The 21,507-nt window shown below is 40.5% G+C and overlaps 1 protein-coding gene across 1 annotated transcript in view; it reads left to right on the top strand.

Annotated features, from left to right (window-relative positions):
• Positions 1-15,831, top strand: part of nol4la (nucleolar protein 4-like a) — an 85,264-nt gene extending 69,433 nt beyond the window's left edge. Inside the window, exons 6-11 of the mRNA XM_062998736.1 lie at positions 4,835-5,139; positions 7,447-7,632; positions 10,127-10,315; positions 11,616-11,735; positions 14,715-14,904; positions 15,131-15,831. Of these exons, the coding sequence (XP_062854806.1) occupies positions 4,835-5,139; positions 7,447-7,632; positions 10,127-10,315; positions 11,616-11,735; positions 14,715-14,904; positions 15,131-15,348 (1,208 nt within the window). The 3' untranslated portion in view covers positions 15,349-15,831. The remainder of the gene's footprint in view (positions 1-4,834; positions 5,140-7,446; positions 7,633-10,126; positions 10,316-11,615; positions 11,736-14,714; positions 14,905-15,130) is intronic.
• The last annotated feature ends 5,676 nt before the right edge of the window (positions 15,832-21,507 follow it).

Genomic DNA, 21,507 nt, shown 5'->3' with positions numbered 1-21,507 from the left:
CTCATTTGACGTCGTGAAAAACAAGACGATGTGTAAACCATGTGTGGCACTGCTGCTTTTACGGTACCCAGTTTTATAAAGAATGTAATATGCAATTTGTTATGAACAATGCATATATGTTTCAGGCAGAGCAGGCCTACTGGTCATTAATCTTTTGTTATTGTTATGCTCAATAAGCAAGGTCAGGTAAATAAAGATGTTGTTTGATATAAGTTAAATTTTGTGTATTGCACATTCAAACATTAATAATATTCCATAACTGGTTAAAAATGTTTCATTTTGTGTGTGTATATAATGACTTAAATAATTTAAGGGAACTGATGAAAAAGCATTTACATTTTACACCCTTTATATTTATTTTAGGGCGGCACGGTGGCTAAGTGGGTAACACTGTCGCCTCACAGGGGTCCTTTCTGTGTGGAGTTTGCATGTTCTCCCCGTGTCAGCGTGAGTTTCCTCCGGGTGCTCCGGTTTCCTCCCACAGTCCCAAAGACATGCAAGTGAGGTGAATTGAAGATACTAAATTTGTCCATGACTGTGTTCGATATAACCTTGAGAATCGAATAAACTTGTGTAATGAGTAACTACCGTTCCTGTCATGAATGTAACCAATGTGTAAAAAACATGACGTTAAAATCCTAATAAACAAACAAACAAATATGATAATTAGTCGATTAAAACTAGACTAAAACTAAATTACATTTTAGTCAAAAGACTATGACTAAAACTAAATCAAAATTTGCTGTCAAAATTAACACTGTTCTATACACACTGTCCATTTTATCAGCTCCACTTACCATATAGAAGCACTTTGTAGTTCTACAATAACTGACTGTAGTTAATCTAAATTTCTACATACTTCTTTGAACCTGCTTTTTGGACCCTTACAAGACCACCACAGAGCAGGTATTATTTAGGTGGTGAATTATTCTCAGCACTGCGGTGACAATAACATGGTGTTGGTGTGTTAGTGTGTGTTGTGCTGGTATGGGTGGATCAGACACAGCAGCGCTGCTGGAGTTTTTAAATACCGTGTCCACTCACTGTCCACTCTATTAGACACTAGTTGGTCCACCTTGTAGATGTAAAGTCAGAGACGACCGCTCATCTATTGCTGCTGTTTGAGTTGGTCATCTTCTAGACCTTCTAGAACTACAAAGTGCTTCTATATGTAAGTGAAGCTGATAACATGGACCTTGTATGTAGAAGCAAGGAGGTGGTTTTAATGTTATGGCTGATCGGTGTATACTGTTAAAATTGCTTCATTGATTTAAAAGTGCCTTTTGGCTTGCATAGGCTCAAATGATCTTTTTATAATAAACAAGGCTCCCACATAAATCAAGACAAAGCTGGTCCTACTTTTTAGCAATTTTCTGAAAATATTCTTACTCATTTAAATTGTTTTGTCCACACCCTGTCCTTTGTACAGTGCATTTGCAAATTGCCCACCCTGGCTTCTGTGTAAATCTTTTGGCTTTGGATCTGTGATAGATAAATCGCACGTTGCGAGACCCATAGTACCCTGTGATCAAAGGAAAACATTCACAAGAGATTAAATTGCATGGTGAGCGCAGCACGATTCTTTGATTGTAAGAGTCGCATAGTCACACAGCGGGCTTCAGAATAAGCGTGTGCGTGACGTACGTACGAGTGTATTCACTGTGAACTGCTGTACTGTTTCGGTCGCCACCAACTCTTTACAGTGTGTAGGGAAAAAGAATGGCTTTGATCTTCTGGCCAAGGACTCCCTTTTAAAAGGTTTTATGTTGGGTGGGGAAGTGTCGGCTTGCGGAAGCTTCCTTTTAGAAAGAGGATAGGGAGAGGAGAAAGTGTCTAGCCTGCAGGCATTATTTTGCAAGGGGGTGGCTGCTTTTAGTGCACTCATTGCTACACTGGCAAAACGACAGAGAAAAAGAAGAAAATGTTGTAGCTCATGTGTTGACATGAAAACAGACGAGCGCTTGGGTTACATTCGTGTTGTGATTGTGTGTGTGTGTGTGTGTGTTTTAAATGTCTTTCTGTCTCTTCCATATGTAGGTGTAATGTCTGTTCTTGTCCTTCCCCCATACCCTCTGCAGCTTCAGCCTGTCCTTCCCCCATCTGCTGCTTTTTTGTATTTGTAGACTGATCATAATGCACCTCTCTGTTGAAGCTCTAGCCAGCAGATCCAGACCGATCCATCCCTCTCTTTCTCTCTGTCTCTCTTTCCTTCTCTCTTCCAGTAACCCAAACCCCCGATCTGATGCTTGACTCTCCCTTTTTGTGCATTTGCACACCCTGACATAGACACATTACCAGATTGTCACACTGCAAGAACTGAAACAAATACAGGGACGAAACTCATAGCAATATACACCGATCAGCCATAACATTAAAACCACCTCCCTGTTTCTATCAGCTCAACTTACCATATAGAAGCGCTTTGTAGTTCTACAATTACTGACTGTAGTTAATCTGTTTCTCTACATACCTTTTTAACCTGCTTTCACTCTGTTCTTCAATGGTCAGGACCACCACAGAGTATGTATTATTTAGCTGGTGGATCATTCTCAGCACTGCAGTGACACTGACATGATGGTGGTGTGTTAGTGTGTGTTGTGCTGGTATGAGTGGATCAGACACAGCAGCGCTGCTGGAGTTTTTAAATACCGTGTCCACTCACTGTCCACTCTATTAGACACTCCTACCTAGTTGGTCCACCCTGTAGATGTAAAGCCATCTATGCTGCTGTTTGAGTTGGTCATCTTCTAGACCTTCATCAGTGGTCACAGGACGCTGCCTACGGGGCACTGTTGGCTGGATATATTTTTGGTTGGTGGACTATTCTCAGTCCAGCAGTGACAGTGAGGTGTTTAAAAACTTCAGCAGCGCTGCTGTGTCTGATCCACTCATACCAGCACAACACACACTAACACACCACCACCATGTCAGTGTCACTGCAGTGCTGAGAATGATCCACCACCCAAATAATACCTGCTCTGTGGTGGTCCTGTCAGAGTCCTGACCATTGAAGAACAGAGTGAAAGCAGGCTAAAAAAGTATGTAGAGAAACAGATGGACTACAGCCAGTAATTGTAGAACTACGAAGTGCTTCTATATGGTAAGTGAAGCCAATAAAATGGACAGTGAGAGTAGAAACAAGGAGGTGGTTTAAATTTTATGCCTGATCGGTGTATTTATGTTAAGGATGTTCACATCTAGGGCTGTCGCGGTGAAAGAATTTCCCCTTGCGATATTCAGACTGTCTCAATATCGCGGTATGCGGTGATATCGCAATTTTTTTGATTTTGAAAATTACTTAATTGATCTGGATTTTAGAGCTATATAAACAAGCTTTATTGTTAGGCTATGATTCGGTATATTATTGCTTTATAATGATGAAGATGAGACAGCTTTAAGACCAATGAAATGCGTGTTTAATGTTAAATACAGAACAGAGCAGGGATGCGCGTCTTTTCTCTATTAAAAAAAGGTTTAAATTAAGCTTCTAGCCTAGGCTAGATATACACTGTGAAACGAAAAAAAAGTGTTTAGGCTAAATATTTTAAATGCACATCTAATCAAAATATGGTAAAAAAAAAATAGAATAAAGAATAAAGTCTGTAAGAGTTTAAACCTGCGTTATCATGCGCGCTAGAAGAACCAACATGTTCACCTGATGTGGTTTGAGAGGATCTGAGTGGGGTAGCGATGTTCCCCTCGGCACTAAAACTCTCTCTGATGGTGCTCGTTACACTAATACACACGTGTACTGTACTTACATGCGACTTTACACAGCAGAGGAATCTAGCCTGGTTATCGCGCCACTATTAACCATCTATTTAGTAGATATAATTAACATAACAATATATACTACATTTTAAGTTATTATTCGTTTCAATAAATTTTTATTCAACGAAAAAATACATTTAAATCATTCCAGCAAGCCAGCAAGAGAATATTTGCAGGCTGCAATGCCATATTAACCGTCATTAAGTGTTTTAGTACGCCGAGGCTGTTTAAATGTAGTCTAAATTACAAGTATTTTATTGAGTGTGAACTCAATTTGATCATTAATAAACTTGGCTATAATTAATGTTGCGATTATTTACATTTTAAAACACAAAGCCTGACACTCAGCAGCAACGGATGGAAACAGTTGTTGGGAAAATGTCGCTCTTAGCTCATTTTCATTATGAATTTATTTAACATTTATTACGCCCGAATGTAAGAGTATAAAACAAGATGGACCCTGCACCAATTAAAAAAAAAAAAAAAAAAAAGAGAAGGAAGAAAGAAAAAAACGTGAATATCGCGGTGATGCGGTTGCTTGGCATGCCCTGCGGTTGGCTGGTCTATACCGCGATATTTCAAAATTGCGGTTAGCGCGACAGCCCTATTCACATCATACATTCTGGAAACCAGATCATTACACTCACACCCAGGGGCAGATTACACTAGCTGATCTCCTGTCACTGTTTTTGGGAGATGAAACAAAACTGGAGCTTCCAGACAAAACCTATGCTGCTTTTGGTATTGGACAGCAATTAGTTTGGGCACTTTGACTGCACAGCTCTATACACAGAAGGGTTCGGTGCAGTGTTTGATGTAAAATTTGTCTCATCAGCAGTATTGAAATATTCTGCAATTTAATCCACAGTAGCTCTTCCGTTAGTGATCAATGAGTCTTATGCCTGATCATATTTATCTATGGTTTACAATCACACCAACATGTGGTGGTCCTAATGTTTTGGCACATCCCCAGATTACTATTCTATCTTTAAACGGAGTATACTTTTGTACACATATAGTGTACATCAAAAAATTGTGTTAACCTTCTTTCTTTCTTTTCCAGATGACTCCTCCTCTGAAAATAGCAGTACAAATGGTCTCCCTGCTTTGGCGCCACCCAACGGTATCGCTGTGCTAACCGGGGGCGTTCCTGTACCAGAAGGCTTAGTTCCATATGAAGAAGTTAACTCCAATGGAACTACCGCGCCGCTGGACTTCAGCACCACCTCGCCCTCCTCGTCCTTAGAGGAAGGCCAACAACCCCTCAACCTGAGTGATAGACTGTTGTCAGGTGTCAACTCCACAATTGCACCATTTCCAGCAGACCCCAATAGAAAATACATAGTCAAAACAGAGTACAACAACAAGGTAAGAGACAAGTCCATTCGACCTATTTCTAGTGTCTCAAAGTATATTAGGAGGGCTCTGCTAATCCTGTGAACTAGCTCAGAGGTCTTAATAAGCAGCACACAAAATCATATCTATGACACTAGGAATTTAGTGAACCACAGTGAGAGCTATTATCTCCAGAAAAAAACTTTTAACAATGGTCAATCTACTCTACATACCGGCCTACTAACCAACCACTCAACAAACCAGTTATTAAAAGGGCAGTGGTAGCCTAGACAGTGGAAGCCTAGCGGGTAGAGCTTTGGGCTATCAATTAAAAGGTTGAGAGTTTGAATCCCAGCTTTGCCATGTAGCCACTGTCGGGTCCTTGAGCAAGGCCCTTAACCCTCTCTGCTACAACGGCTGACCCTGCGCTCTGACCCCAGTTTCCAGACAAGCTGGGATATGCATACAAAGAATTTCAATGTACTGTATATATGTACAGTGCCTTGCAAAAGTATTCACCCCCCTGGGCATTTTTCATGTTTTGTTGGCTCACAACGTGAAATTAAAATGGATTGTTTGGGGGTTTGCATCATTTCATTTACAGAACAGGCCTACACCTTTGAAGATGTGAATTTTTTTTTATTGTGAAGCAAACAACAAATAAGACAAAATAACAGAAAACTTCAATGTGCATAACTATTCACCCCCCTAATGTCAGTACTTTGTAGAGCCACCTTTTGCAGCAATTATAGCTGCAAGTCGCTTTGGATAAGTCTGTATGAGTTTGCCACATCTAGCCACTGGGATTTTTGCCCATTCCTCAAGGCAAAACTGCTCCAGCTCTTTCAAGCTGGATGGTTTCCGCTGGTGAACAGCAATCTTCAAGTCTGACCACAGATTCTCAATTGGATTAAGGTCTGGGCTTTGACTAGGCCATTCCAACACATTTAAATGTTTCGCCTTAAACCACTCGAGTGTTGCTTTTGCAGTATGCTTAGGGTCATTGTCCTGCTGAAAGGTAAACCTCCGTCCCAGTCTCAAATCACTGGCAGACTGAAACAGATTTTGCTCAAGAATATCTCTGTATTTAGCACCATCCATCTTTCCCTTGATTCTGACCAGTTTCCCAGTCCCTGCTGCTGAGAAACATCCCCACAGCATGATGCTGCCACCACCATGTTTCACTGTGGGAATGGTGTTCTTGGGGTGATGAGATGTGTTGGGTTTGCGCCAGACATAGCGTTTTCCTTGGTGGCCAAAAAGTTAAATTTTAGTCTCATCTGACCAGAGCACCTTTCTCCATACATTTGGGGAGTCTTTCACATGCTTTTTGGCAAACTCAAAACGTTCTTTCCTATTTTTATCTTTAAGTAATGGCTTTTTTCTGGCCACCCTTCCATAAAGCCCAGCTCTGTGGAGTGTATGGCTTATTGTGGTCCTATGGACAGATACTCCAGTCTCTGCTGTGGAACTCTGCAGCTCCTTCAGGGTTACCTGTGGTCTCTGTATTGCCTCTCTGATTATTGCCCTCCTTGCCCGGTCTGTGAGTTGTGGTGGACGGCCCCCTCTTGGCAGATTTGTTGTGGTACCATGTTCTTTCCATTTGATGATGATGGATTTGATTGTGCTTCGGGGGATCATCAAAGATTTGGAAATTTTTTTATAACCCAACCCTGACTTGTACTTCTCAACAACTTTATCCCTGACTTGTGTGGAGAGCTCCTTGGTCTTCATGGTTTTGTTTGGTTAGTGGTGCCTCTTGCTTAGTGGTATTGCAGCCTCTGGGTCCTTTTAGAAAAAATTTATAGATACTGACAGATCATGTGACACTTAGATTGCACACAGGTGAACTTTATTTCACTAATTATGTGACTTCTGAAGGTAATTGGTTGCACCAGTACTTTTTAGGGGCTTCATAGCAAAGGGGGTGAATACATACGCACACGCCATTTTCCAGTTTATTATTAAAATTTTTTATATACATATATTTTTTTTGCTCATTTCACCTCACCAACTTAAATTACTTTGTGCAGATCTATTACATAAAATTCAGATTAAATAAACATTTAAATTACAGGCTGTAATTTAACAAAAGAGGTAAAAAGTCAAGGGGGGTGAATACTTTTGCAAGGCACTGTATATGTATATATATGTTTATATGTATATATGACAAATAAAGGCATTCTATTCTATTCTATGAGGTTAAAGAGGGAATAAGAGTTTTCACTTGTGTAATGCAGGCATGGCATAAACAATAAATTTGTTTTGTGTTCCCTCGTAGTGTTCTTTTCATATTAATTTAAAATGACCCGCTTTGACTTGTCTGTGTTTTTCCCTTAGTCTCCTCAGTACAGCTCAGGAAGCTATGACTCGGTGAAGACTGAAGCAAGCATATGCACGGAAGACCTGAACACACCACGCGCTCAGGTCATGGACGACGACGACGACGATCATGACGATCATGACGACAGCGACAAGATTAACGACGCAGAGGGTCTGGACCCTGAAAGACTTAAAGCCTTCAATGTACGATTCTTTGCTGACATTAGACATACACTACATCAGGGTTTTCAAAACTTTTTTCAAGCGACCCACATTTTGTCCATGATTTTTACCGTGACCCAGGCAACACAAACAATGCATCAAAACGAAACACAAAAAGAAATATCCTTCATTAATAAAAACAGTGGCAATCTGGTCCCACTGTAGTTTACAAGATGTAACATAAAGCCTCTACAAGGGGGTGTTTGTGTACAAGTTTATTTCGTGTTTGTGCCTGTTAAAATTTGTTGAATTATTTTTCTCTGCGACCCATTTTTGCACTACATTATATGGCCAAAAGTATGTGGACACCCCTCCTAGTTTTTAAATTCAGTGGTTTTAGCCACATTCCTTGCAAAATGATTTATAAAAATGGACAGTAAACGTATTTTACTTGTTTAACTTTGTAGCAACAGTTAAAGGAAGGCCCTTTTCTGCTGCCGTTTCTCCTGTGCACAAAGCCAGGTTAATAAAGACGTGGTTTCATGAGTTTGGTGTTAATTGAATTTTAAGTGGCTTGAATAAAACCCTGACCTACAGGGGTTGGACAAAATAACTGAAACACCTGGTTTTAGACCACAAAAATTTATTAGTATGGTGTAGGGCCTCCTTTTGCGGCCAATACAGCGTCAATTCGTCTTGGAAATGACATATACAAGTCCTGCACAGTGGTCAGAGGGATTTTAAGCCATTCTTCTTGCAGGATAGTGGCCAGGTCACTACGTGATGCTGGTGGAGGAAAACGTTTCCTGACTCGCTTCTCCAAAACACCCCAAAGTGGCTCAATAATATTTAGATCTGGTGACTGTGCAGGCCATGGGAGATGTTCAACTTCACTTTCATGTTCATCAAACCAATCTTTCACCAGTCTTGCTGTGTGTATTGGTGCATTGTCATCCTGATACACGGCACCGCCATTGGATGCACATGGTCCTCCAGAATGGTTCGGTAGTCCTTGGCAGTGACGCACCCATCTAGCACAAGTATTGGGCCAAGGGAATGCCATGATATGGCAGCCCAAACCATCACTGATCCACCCCCATGCTTCACTCTGGGCATGCAACAGTCTGGGTGGTACGCTTCTTTGGGGCTTCTCCACACCGTAACTCTCCAGGATGTGGGGAAAACAGTAAAGGTGGACTCATCAGAGAACAATACATGTTTCACATTGTCCACAGCCCAAGATTTGCGCTCCTTGCACCATTGAAACCGACGTTTGGCATTGGCACGAGTGACCAAAGGTTTGGCTATAGCAGCCCGGCCGTGTATATTGACCCTGTGGAGCTCCCGACGGACAGTTCTGGTGGAAACAGGAGAGTTGAGGTGCACATTTAATTCTGCCGTGATTTGGGCAGCCGTGGTTTTATGTTTTTTGGATACAATCCGGGTTAGCACCCGAACATCCCTTTCAGACAGCTTCCTCTTGCGTCCACAGTTAATCCTGTTGGATGTGGTTTGTCCTTCTTGGTGGTATGCTGACATTACCCTGGATACCGTGGCTCTTGATACATCACAAAGACTTGCTGTCTTGGTCACAGATGCGCCAGCAAGACGTGCACCAACAATTTGTCCTCTTTTGAACTCTGGTATGTCACCCATAATGTTGTGTGCATTGCAATATTTTGAGCAAAACTGTGCTCTTACCCTGCTAATTGAACCTTCACACTCTGCTCTTACTGGTGCAATGTGCAATTAATGAAGATTGGCCACCAGACTGGTCCAATTTAGCCATGAAACCTCCCACACTAAAATGACAGGTGTTTCAGTTATTTTGTCCAACCCCTGTATGTCATATATACATGTACAGTACAATGAAATTCTTTTTTGCATATCCCAAGAAGCTGGGGTCAGAGCGCATGGTCAGCCATTGTAAGGCGCCCCTTGAGCACACAGGACCTTGCTCAAGGGCCCGACAGTGGCTGCATAGCAGAGCCTGGATTTGAACCGACAATCTCCCAACTGAAAGCCCAAAGGCTACCACTGAGCTACAACCCCCTTTTTTTAACTACTGAACCCTCTAGAAAGACACCAGACCATCAGTTGCAGGCCAGCATCACTGCCTGCCACCACAGACACTCTTACCACTTGGGAAGAAAATTCCTACTGATTTACTTTAAATTTATTTAAATAATAAAACACTTATGGCCCTGGTTTTGGAATTGGATCTCCAGCAGGCTCATGGTTATATGTCCACATATTTTGGCCATATAGTGTATTTTTGCTTCTCTCCAGCTGCCTTTCTCTTATAAGTTTTCTTCCTTGCGTCCCAGATGTTCTGTATAAGACCTTACATCTCTTCTTCTACAATTCCTCCCTCTCTGCACTAGCTGCTTCAATTTTTCCCCTGTAACCCTTCTTTGTCTACATCCATTTTCTTTTTTCCTCTAATCATCTAAACCCCTGTGTCCTTTCTTTTTTTTCCCCTTTTACTCTCGATTACTCAATTGCACTGTAATTTCATCCTCTCTTATCCTCCCAGATGTTCGTACGCTTATTTGTGGATGAGAATCTAGACAGGATGGTGCCCATCTCCAAGCAACCAAAGGAGAAGATCCAGGCCATCATTGAGTCCTGCAGCCGCCAGTTCCCCGAGTTCCAGGAGCGAGCTCGTAAACGCATCCGCACCTACCTCAAATCCTGCAGACGCATGAAGAAGGGAGGCTTCGAGGTACGAGGATAATCTTAGAATATAAATGTTAATGACATGAAACGTGTTCACCTACTGGTCGGCTGGGCGCCCTCTAGCAGGCACAATTGGCAGTGCCTGAATAAGACAAAATTGGGCACTAGTCTGCTGGGTGGGAGAAGACCAGACTAAAGAGGGTGTGGGGTTTCTGGTTAATAGCCCAAGGTTCCTGTACAGAAGTAGGGGAACGAGGCAAACACAAATCTATCTAAGTATGGGCGAATTAGAAGCGGTTGGTGGACTGCGGACACATTGGAGGGAGCGTGTTTCAGGCGAATATACCCTCCTCGGACATGATCAGGGTCCTTAGCAGCAGAAGACTAATTCGCTACGCTAAATTAGGAGAAGAAAGGAAAAAAGGCATGAATAAATAAATTTTACCCAAATTGCCCCGGGTGTGAATGAGCGAGTAAGTAAATCTGCTCTGTGATGAAATCTCAAGGCCTTTCAAGAGAATTAATAATTCTATTTATGCATTGTTATCCTCCCAATTTGGTCATATCCAATTACCCAGTTGTATCTCCTCTGTTGCTGCAGACCTCTATACTGACCAAGGAGGACTTTACCTAACACACACCCCCTCGGACACATGTCCAGTTGCCAGCCTCTACTGTTTATCTGTGCAGAGCAGGTTCACACAGGGATTAGTAGCATGGCTGGCTTGGCAATAGAACAACGTACACTATACAGTCAAATGTATGTGTACACCTCATCATGAGTTTGGTAAACATCCTATTCAAAAACAATGGGCAGTAATATGGATTTATTCACAAGATTTTGGAGTGTCAGTGGGAATTTGTGCTCATTCAGTGAAAACAAGTATTGGTAAGATAAGGGAGAAGCTGGTGGTGGCTTACAATCAGCTTTCCAATTCATTTTAAAGGTGTATATTGGGGTTTAGGTCAAGGCTCTGTGCAGCCACCGGAGTTCAACTAGCACTTTCAATTAACATTCATTTTCACTGTAACACTATTGCTCACCCACAGAAGGTCTTACTGGAAAGATTATTACAACAGATTTAAAATACCACCCAGCTACCATCTCTACAGCTGCTGCATGCAGCTTTTTTCACCATTTTAATTGCACTTTAATTGTTCTTATTTTTAGCACTTATTGTTCTATTGTTTCTTTTTTTTACCATCTAGTGATATAAAATAAAAAGCATGCAGATTAATGGATTATCTCAGGATGAGATTGTTTTATTTGGAACATGTATGGCACTGCAGTGTTTATTATCCTCTGCTTACACTCCTGTTGTTTTTCTGTTGTTACTTCTGGTCAGACACGACCCACTCCTCCCCACCTCACCTCCGCCATGGCTGAAAACATCCTGGCAGCTGCCTGCGAGAGTGAGACACGCAATGCTGCCAAGCGAATGCGCCTCGACGTCTACCAGAACCACGTGAGTGTGCCTGTGTTTGTGTGGTAACACAAACAAACAAATTTGTAATATTAAGACATTCAATACAGAATCGTGTCATTCCAAAATAATGATGAATTAGAGATCCATCCCAGCCAGCAGAGTTACACACGTCTACACAGCTCTCACCGTTGAGATTTAAACCCGTTGGCTAGCATCAACAGTCTGCTGCTAAAAAAATTCACTCATAAAACTGCGCCAATTAGTGCCTAATTAATTAATTAAATCCAAAACCATTAAAAATGTATATATACAGTGCCTTGCAAAAGTATTCAGCCCCCTTGAACTTTTCAACCTTTTGCCACATTTCACGCTTCAAACATAACGATATGAAATTTTAATTTTTTGTGAAGAATCAACAACAAGTGGGACACAATCATGAAGTGGAACAAAATTTATTGGATATTTTAAACTTTTTTTAGAAATAAAAAACTGAAAAGTGGGGCGTGCAATATTATTCAGCCCCCTTGCGTTAATACTTTGTAGCGCCACCTTTTGCTGCGATTACAGCTGCAAGTCGCTTGGGGTATGTCTCTATCAGTTTTGCACATCAAGAGACAGAAATTTTTGCCCATTCTTCCTTGCAAAACAGCTCGAGCTCAGTGAGGTTGGATGGAGAGCGTTTGTGAACAGCAGTTTTCAGCTCTTTCCACAGATTCTCGATGGGATTCAGGTCTGGACTTTGACTTGGCCATTCTAACACCTGGATACGTTTATTTGTGAACCATTCCATTGTAGATTTTGCTTTATGTTTTGGATCATTGTCTTGTTGGAAGATAAATCTCCGTCCCAGTCTCAGGTCTTTTGCAGACTGCAACAGGTTTTCTTCCAGAATGGTCCTGTATTTGGCTCCATCCATCTTCCCATCAATTTTAACCATCTTCCCTGTCCCTGCTGAAGAAAAGCAGGCCCAAACCATGATGCTGCCACCACCATGTTTGACAGTGGGGATGGTGTGTTCAGGGTGATGAGCTGTGTTGCTTTTACGCCAAACATAACGTTTTGCATTGTGGCCAAAAAGTTCGATTTTGGTTTCATCTGACCAGAGCACCTTCTTCCACATGTTTGGTGTGTCTCCCAGGTGACTTTTTATGGATATCTTTGAGAAATGGCTTTCTTCTTGCCACTCTTCCATAAAGGCCAGATTTGTGCAGTGTACGACTGATTGTGTCCTATGGACAGAGTCTCCCACCTCAGCTGTAGATCTCTGCAGTTCATTCAGAGTGATCATGGGCCTCTTGGCTGCATCTCTGATCAGTCTTCTCCTTGTTTGAGCTGAAAGTTTAGAGGGACGGCCGGGTCTTGGTAGATTTGCAGTGGTCTGATACTCCTTCCATTTCAATATGATCGCTTGCACAGTGCTCCTTGAGATGTTTAAAGCTTGGGAAATCTTTTTGTATCCAAATCCGGCTTTAAACTTCTCCACAACAGTATCTCGGACCTGCCTGGTGTGTTCCTTGGTCTTCATGATGCTCTCTGCGCTTTAAACAGAACTCTGAGACTGTCACAGAGCAGGTGCATTTATACGGAGACTTGATTACACACAGGTGGATTCTATTTATCACCATCAGTCATTTAGGTCAACATTGGATCATTCAGAGATCCTCACTGAACTTCTGGAGTGAGTTTGCTGCACTGAAAGTAAAGGGGCTGAATAATATTGCACGCCCCACTTTTTAGTTTTTTATTTCTAAAAAAAGTTTAAAATATCCAATAAATTTCGTTCTACTTCACGATTGTGTCCCACTTGTTGTTGATTCTTCACAAAAAATTACAATTTCATATCGTTATGTTTGAAGCCTGAAATGTGGCAAAAGGTTGAAAAGTTCAAGGGGGCTGAATACTTTTGCAAGGCACTGTAAGTTCATGTAACACAGTGGCAAACATGGTAGGAACTTTTTGACTGTGTTGCAAAATTTGTTTTTATAATTTGTATGAATAAAACACAATGAAGTTGGTCAGTGAAAACATAGCTTTTTGCTTTGTACATGTGTCAGTTCAATGAAGATTTAAGATCAAATCACAGATTCTTGTTTGTATTGCATTTTACAAAATGTCCCAACTTTTGGGGTTTGCATATGGAGCGTACTTATTACAGCTGATGTTTCATAGCTTGTTGGAAAGTGTCTTTGCAAAGAATCATAGCAGACATACCAAGAACTTTCTTAATTTTTGCATTTTTCATTTTATTCTATTTTTATTAGAATTTATTTATATTATTAAAATATTTAAAGTCCGACTTGTTCTCAGGTGGTGCAGCAGACTGTTGATGCTAGCCAGCGGGTTTAAATCCCAACGGTGAGAGCTGTGTAGACGTGTGTAACTCTGCTGGCTGGGATGGATTGGCAAGTTCCTGCCCTGCACCCAGTGTTTCCAAGTAAAACCTGGCTCACTGGGACAAAATAGTTTTTCGTTTGCTGTAGTAAAGTACTTAACCCAGCTTAACTCATTTAAGAACTCATTCAAAGATGGTTAATATAAAATCAGACCACCTGTTTGACACAAAATAGATGGACATCAAAAGATCACATCTTAGACTATGGCCAATAATATGGTGAGCGGCCTTGCTTCTGGAAAGTCTCTCACTTTCATTCAACAGCAAGATTCTAAGTACGTTTGGGTACTGATGTTGCTGTCAGCATTTCTATTCATCAAGGTCTTGGTGCTGAGGTCAGTGCTTTGACCAGAATAAAGAAAACAAAATGAAAATGAAATGAAAGTGCTCATAACTCCGCACTGACTACACCCCTAGGTAAAAGCAGGAATGCCATCTGCTATGGCAACAACTATGTACCTAAACCAAATTTACCAGTATGCTGAGATACCAGTATATTACTGGCATACTGTCAGACCAGTATAAAGTATAAGCATGTAGTATGCAGTATACAGAATTTCAAACACAGCCACCATGGAGCTGTAGCACAATATACAAAATTATTCTGTCTTTGCTGCCCTCTACAGGACGAGTCTATTACTGCAGACAAGCCAAATTCACGGGACCCGGCTGCTGTGACCCACACAAGCTTCACACTGGCTGCTACAGCCTACAACCAGGACCAGCTCTACACCAATGGGGGTCTCAATTACAATTTCCGTGGTTACGGGACGCTAGGAAACAGCCTGCAGAGCAGTGGGACAACTCAGAGCAATGGTCAGTAATCTTGGTCAATATTTAAATGTGTGTGCTAGTGAAAATTAGCTGGAGGAACGTAATAACATTTAGAAAACACAAACAATAGACATGCTTACTAGCACCTCAGTCCACCACAACGTTTATTGAACATGTCAGGCTCCCTTGCTAAATGTCCAGCATTTTATGATTTTGTAGATATGCATGGAAAGTCAGTTAACATGATGTGTGATGTGTGATCTGTCAGGTCCCACCGATCTGAGCATGAAGTCCGTGAGCTCCAGCTCGTCCACCTCAAGTTCCAACAGTCATGGTCAGGGCGGCGGAGGTGGAGGAGCGTCGGCTCAGCTCAGCCCTCCCGAAGTCACGGCGGTGCGGCAGCTCATCGCCGGCTACCGCGAGTCTGCGGCATTCCTGCTCCGCTCAGCCGACGAGCTTGAGAACCTCATTCTCCAACAGAACTGAGAACCACACACATGGGTCAGCCCAGTTTCTGTCACACACACACACACACGTATACGTGCACACAAATATACGCCCATAAAACACACAGTATGCACAGTATTGGAATGTGCATACAGTTCATTCGCAGAAAATGTCAATGTAGCTACATGGCCACAAGGACACACACACACACACACACACACACAGTCCCCTCTTTCTATGAAGCTACCTATTATACTCGTTATGATATAGCCTTATCTTTATCAGAGTGTCTTTCCCAAATTCCCTTTGCCTAGAAATGAATTTGCAACAGGGCACAACTTTACTACGAACGAGACATTGTCAGCCTGCCTTGGCCGTAAGAGCCTGTGAAGTTGACGATGACCGGTTTGACTTTGACAAAGATGTCACAGCATAGCACTGTACCGAGCACAACCTGTGATGTAAAAGCCATCGGATGGCTGACCACACAGACATCAGCACTGCTGGGAAACAGATTCTCATCAATCATCAATCAGTTCTGTTTCCAAGATCTCAAGTGTTATTAGAACAAACATGTATTAGATAATCACAGTTTAAAAGTCATGATCCATCAGGATTTTTGTTTTTATAGCAGCAGTGATTATTACAGCGGGTCCTTTGCATTACGAAATACATAATTACACAGTCAGTTCTAACCCTGCATTCACATCAGCAGCAACACTGCTAAAGACAGAAACCCAAAATGTAAAAAAGTTAAACAACACTTAAATCTGAAATCAGTGGCCACATCAAGAATTTAAAATATCTCTCTGATAAAATAATATAAATGTCTCTTTGTGTAACACATATATCTCTGATGAGAGATATAACACAAATCTCACAATCACAAAAAAATAGCACAATCTCTTAGTATGTAATATCTCTGTATAACATAAATATTTCTCTGGTGAGAGGTATAACATAAATCTCTCTCTGGTGATATAAGCAGGTTCATTAGAATGGAAAAGGAGAAAAAAGTAAGAAAAGGTCTGGTATTGACTAGTTATTTAATGATATTTAGTTGCTGGTTCAGGTTATCACTATGGTCCCTAAGTCACATGATACAAGATCAGCCAAGTTACCTCAAACGGTGTAACTCTTGTTTTAACATAACATTCTAAATAAATCAGACTATACAGTAGAAATTCTGCACAGAAAAAAACTACTTTTAAAGTGTATCTAACCAGGTGTGTTTAGCACATTTAATTCACCACTAGTGAACTACACCTGTGTTTTGATTACCTTTTTAAGACACAGCCCATGTGAAGTCCATGTCAGCACATGCATTGTTGCTGGGTGACTTAATTTTGTTCCTGTTGCTGCTCTCATATTTTTAGGGGTCGCTATAGCAGATCATATGGGTCAGCATGCCTGATTTGCCCTTCCAGAAGCAACCCACCTGGTTTTATCCAGGCTTTGGATCGGCACTGAGAGTTGTCCCAATTGTCTCAATGACAATACTGTTCGTCCATCCACCCCCTCAAACATAGTCAGTCATGTCTCAGCTCTGCTGAGATTTGAACCCTGGAGATTAGTGGTAGAGGTGCAGCATTATATACTGCTGCATCACCCAAATGCCCTGCCGAGTAACTTAATATTTATAATAATTGTTGTTAAATACATATTTGTAAGATCTTGTTTTGAGAATTTGAGAATCTGTTTTGATAATTTAAGGATCATGTGTAGTGCTTTTACCCACACACAAAGAGGCACAAGCTGACTAGTACTCAAGCAGTTATCCACCCAACACAAATCAGAAATGCTTTTAATTTAATTAAAAGCATTTAATTTAACCTTAAAATTTAAGTAGTTTAAATGAAAGCTCTTATTCGCAATGTATTCGAGTGTGGCCGTAGAAACTGTATAATTGCAAACATAAATAGTAGTAATAGTAGTAATTAGTAATACAAATTAGTAATACAATTAAAGAGAATTAAAGTTAAAATTACAATATGCTGGTGTGAATGTAGGGAAATAGAAACATCTCAAGTAAATTTAAAGCATAGCCAATGTAGGTAACAATTTGCAGTGCTGTTCTGGTCAGCCCACAATTTTTTGGCTTTAAAATACCACCTGTTCTCAGTCTGTTCTGCAGCTTTTGCACATCGGCCAAACGACTTGAGAACTGACAACGACTGAGCACAAACCACATGAAACTTTTCCTGATTTTAATAGGAGGATGCTGTAAATCAAACCCACTTGTCATCCTCTGTTGCACCATTTGCATACTATAGACTTTTAAGATTCTATGAAAATTTAGACGAATTCAGCTAGAAATGAAGATATAAATATTCATGCAGACATATGTAGAAGAAGCTACATACCTGCTTAGTGTAGCCATCAGACCCCAAAAAATACCCTCAAGGTTAAGAAAAGAAACTATAGGAGATGTGCGATATCTTTCTGATATTTAATATTTGATTCATGCTACTGAGGTTGGGTATAAGGTGCAATGTAGATGAGAATTTAAAAACATATTTCCATGATTTACATATATATAGTCTTTTCTTTTCATATACGCAAGCATACAAACAAGGTTTTACGTTTGATTTGATTGATGTGGACAGCTACAGATGCTTCGATTCTGTCAAATGGGCATGTCAGACTGTTCGACATTATGCAAATGAAGCTGCGCTGAGTGGCTACTCAAAACTCCACTCAAAACCCCTCCCCCACACCCCATTGCCTTGGCAACCCTTTATCCTCAGCACAGCAATGACTTCTGGGAAACGCACTCATAGATTAAAAAACAAAAAACAAAAAAAAACAGACGAAGGACTGCATTTCCCATGCTGCATTGCAAACGAATTTTGTTAAGTTGTGAATGCTGCTCTTGTTTTCTAACCTCATGACTAAGTCACTTTCATTCTGCACGGGGACCAATCAGAATTCATCGAAGGGACTTATTATGTAGATATGCATACGCGTTTAGAAGAAGGGACCTAATTGTCAGTGAGAAGGAGGCCAAAGCTTAAAAACCTCCATACTGACCATGTGATCATGTGTGCGCCGTGAGTCTTACCAGGGAACGGTTTAGGATTGGCTGGACACGTTGGGGAGAAATGCTTATAGCTTATATTCTTCTCACGGAGATTAAAATGATGTAGTACACACAGCTGTTTAACATTGCACATTATGACCCCCCCACACACTCTTTTGCTACTCTCCCACCCTCATGTTAATGTCAGCCAGTTCAGTTCTCACACAGAAATACAAAAACACTGTATAAATAGCAAAAGACAATCCTTGAGAAGTTCTGTACAATGGCGTAAAGCTAGGTGAGTGATGTGTCTCAATCCTGCAGCCATAACTTACTGTTCTAATCGGGGGTGTCAGTAAAAGGGAGGATACATTCCATTAATTCTGATATCTAGATATTTGCCATTATTGTGATGTTTATTTAATATGTTTATTTTCTAAATGTTTGATTCATTTTGTGTAACTTGTCTCAATATTACAGATTTAAACCCTAATCCTACACCTAGTGCAAACTACATGAGTTGCTTTATTCAAAGAGATGCTTTATTTGACCCGGGTGGTCTTTACCTCGTCTTTACCACTTTAAAGTGAGCGCAGTCAGAATTGAATGGCAGAACCTCTAATATTTGTGCACACTAGCTTAAAAAAGGGCATAATACAAACACTTGTCCCTGTCCCTGGCTCTTCTCAGTCAGGGCAAGGGTGGTGCAAGCAGCAAAGGTTGTTTGGAAATTGGAAATGACTATAGAAAAAAAAAGAAATCATATTATTATAGTATTTACTATATATGCTATGTACTGTAGAGCAGTTGTGGCTCAGTTTTTAAGACCTTTGGCTGTGACATTATGTAAACTTAGCCATTGTGGAAACACATCAGTGCACCCTTAGTCATAAATAGGAAAGTTGCATTAGGAAGAGCTTCCAGTGTAAAAACTGTACCAAATTAAACATACGGTCACATGATCCGCTGTGGTGACCCCTAACAGGAGCAGCCAAAAGGATCCATTAGTTACATATAACAAATTATTTTACACTCTTTCGGCATTTATGTGTTTTCCTATTAATTTTTTAAGAGACAGCTAGGTTTTGAGATTAGGAACTGTTCAGTCAGTGATTGATGACTTATTGTGTGCTCTCTTATTGGAAATCAGTCTACACTGTGTGCACTACTGTTTAATGACAAAAAGACAAATTGAGACTGAGTTATTGAAAGTTGTGTAGTGTGCAATAGGTTTCCAGTGATTGGTGGAAAGAAATCTTTAAAAAACTTTAAGAAGTTGAATTTATTGGAGAAATTATGGATGATTAGTCATTATATGGTTTGCAAGTCATTTTTTATTCAGTTACCCCAGTTAGCACTTTACAGCTCATTAATTTAAACAAATTGGTCACGTAATATAGTTAAAACTTGGTTGTTAGTGTTAAACATGTCATATTGCCCCATACTCAGGCCTTATATTCAGATTATTTATGTATTTATTTATTTATTTATTTATTTTATGATTTTGAACATTTGTTTAGGACAGTAGGACCCTTTAAAGCTGATTGCCCCTTTTCCCCACCTTAGTACTCAGATTGAAATGACCATTGGGGTGTCAGTAATGGCTCTCTTCATATCTATTGTAATGTTTAGTAACTGACCGCACTATACAGTTGGTGCACCTGCTGCACACATTTGTTTTCTTCCTTGTTGAGATTTATTTTGGGGGGGAAATAACAGTAGTCGTGTATTTGTGCTTTAGGGAAACAAGCTCTGAGCTCTGGATTCATTTCACGAAGCAAAATGCAAGACAGACACAAACACGGACATGCTGACGCACACGAATCGAAAAAAAATACACAAACGTTTTAGGGGGTTATTAAAAAAAAGAAAAGAAAAAGAAATGCTACAACCTATTTTTTTATAAGTGCAGCTGAGGTCTGCAGTAAAATGTGGTGACAACCATTGCCTGTGTTCTTTTCATTTTGTGGTGCTTTGTAAGATTCTTGTTCTTGTTATTCTATGATTATTGTATTTGATTTGTTTCTATTCCTGTTCCTGCCCGGAAACTGCAGGCTGAAGCCCGGTTTCTCTTTGTATACCAATGTGAAGCTTTGTATTATTTCTTTCTGGTTTTCTGACTCAGTGGAAGTGTGTGATGTTTACATGTACAGAGGATGAGATTGTTTTGTTGTTGTTTTTTATTTCTTTTTTTTTTTTTTTCGTTTCGTTGAAGACCCACATCTCCAGCCTCAGTTAATGACTAGTCTAGTGCATGGCGGGGCAATGTTGGAAGGTTACTGTATAGAGACTTGAGTAAACCACTGTTAAGGTCCTTGCACATTTCGAATGCATAAAGCAGATCATTTTAGAGAATAATATCCAGGACGGTTTTGTACATCAGGACATTCTCATTGTGCTTTTCTCTGTAATTGTTTTCGATCTGCTGTTCTTTATTTCTTAATGTATTTTCTAGATTCTGTATCTAGTGCTACTTTAACAGAGCCTGTTTTGATTAACAGGTTACCTCTCATTTAAACACTGTTCAGTTTTTTTGCACTTCAGAAGTGTGTTACTTCCTCAGCATTAGCCCCGAATGAATCAGGGTTGGGATCCATGTGCAAGGGCCTTGAGAGACGACGTTTCAGTCACTGACGGTGGATGAAGGTGCTGGATCAGAGAAAAAAAATACAGAGAGAGACGGAGAGCTTCTTATAAGCTCAAAGTGCAACACAGTTGAAGTCGTCCTCCCCATCAGGCTATTTAACGACGGACCTGCTGGTTATAGAGCTTCAAATGATTTGTCCACTAGCTCCATAAAGACTTGAAACTTTTTCTAAGGCCAGTATTACACAGGAATTGATCGATTTCGACATACTGGCCCACGTCACTACGCATTTCCAATGTGATCTAAGGCTTGTTTGTTAAAATAATTGCACTTTGACCTTTTGTAGAAGCTTCTCAGTGATTTTAAAAGCCATTCCCCTCATGTCGTTTGTCCATATGGGGAACATAGGAACCTCAGGAACCGTTGAATCTCTGAGTTCATTTTTTTTAATCCAGGCCGATATGTCCTGACTGACCAGTCCTCGTACTCTCTCAGCTATCACGTCATTTATATTGGATTTGCTATATATATCTTTTTTTATATTTATTATTGTGATTTAAAAGTGATCTTCTTTTCAGTACATGTGGCTGAA

Source organism: Trichomycterus rosablanca, chromosome 7 (assembly GCF_030014385.1).
Source record: "Trichomycterus rosablanca isolate fTriRos1 chromosome 7, fTriRos1.hap1, whole genome shotgun sequence".
In the NCBI taxonomy this organism is placed as follows: domain Eukaryota; kingdom Metazoa; phylum Chordata; class Actinopteri; order Siluriformes; family Trichomycteridae; genus Trichomycterus; species Trichomycterus rosablanca.
This window is presented reverse-complemented; position numbering and strand designations above follow the sequence as displayed.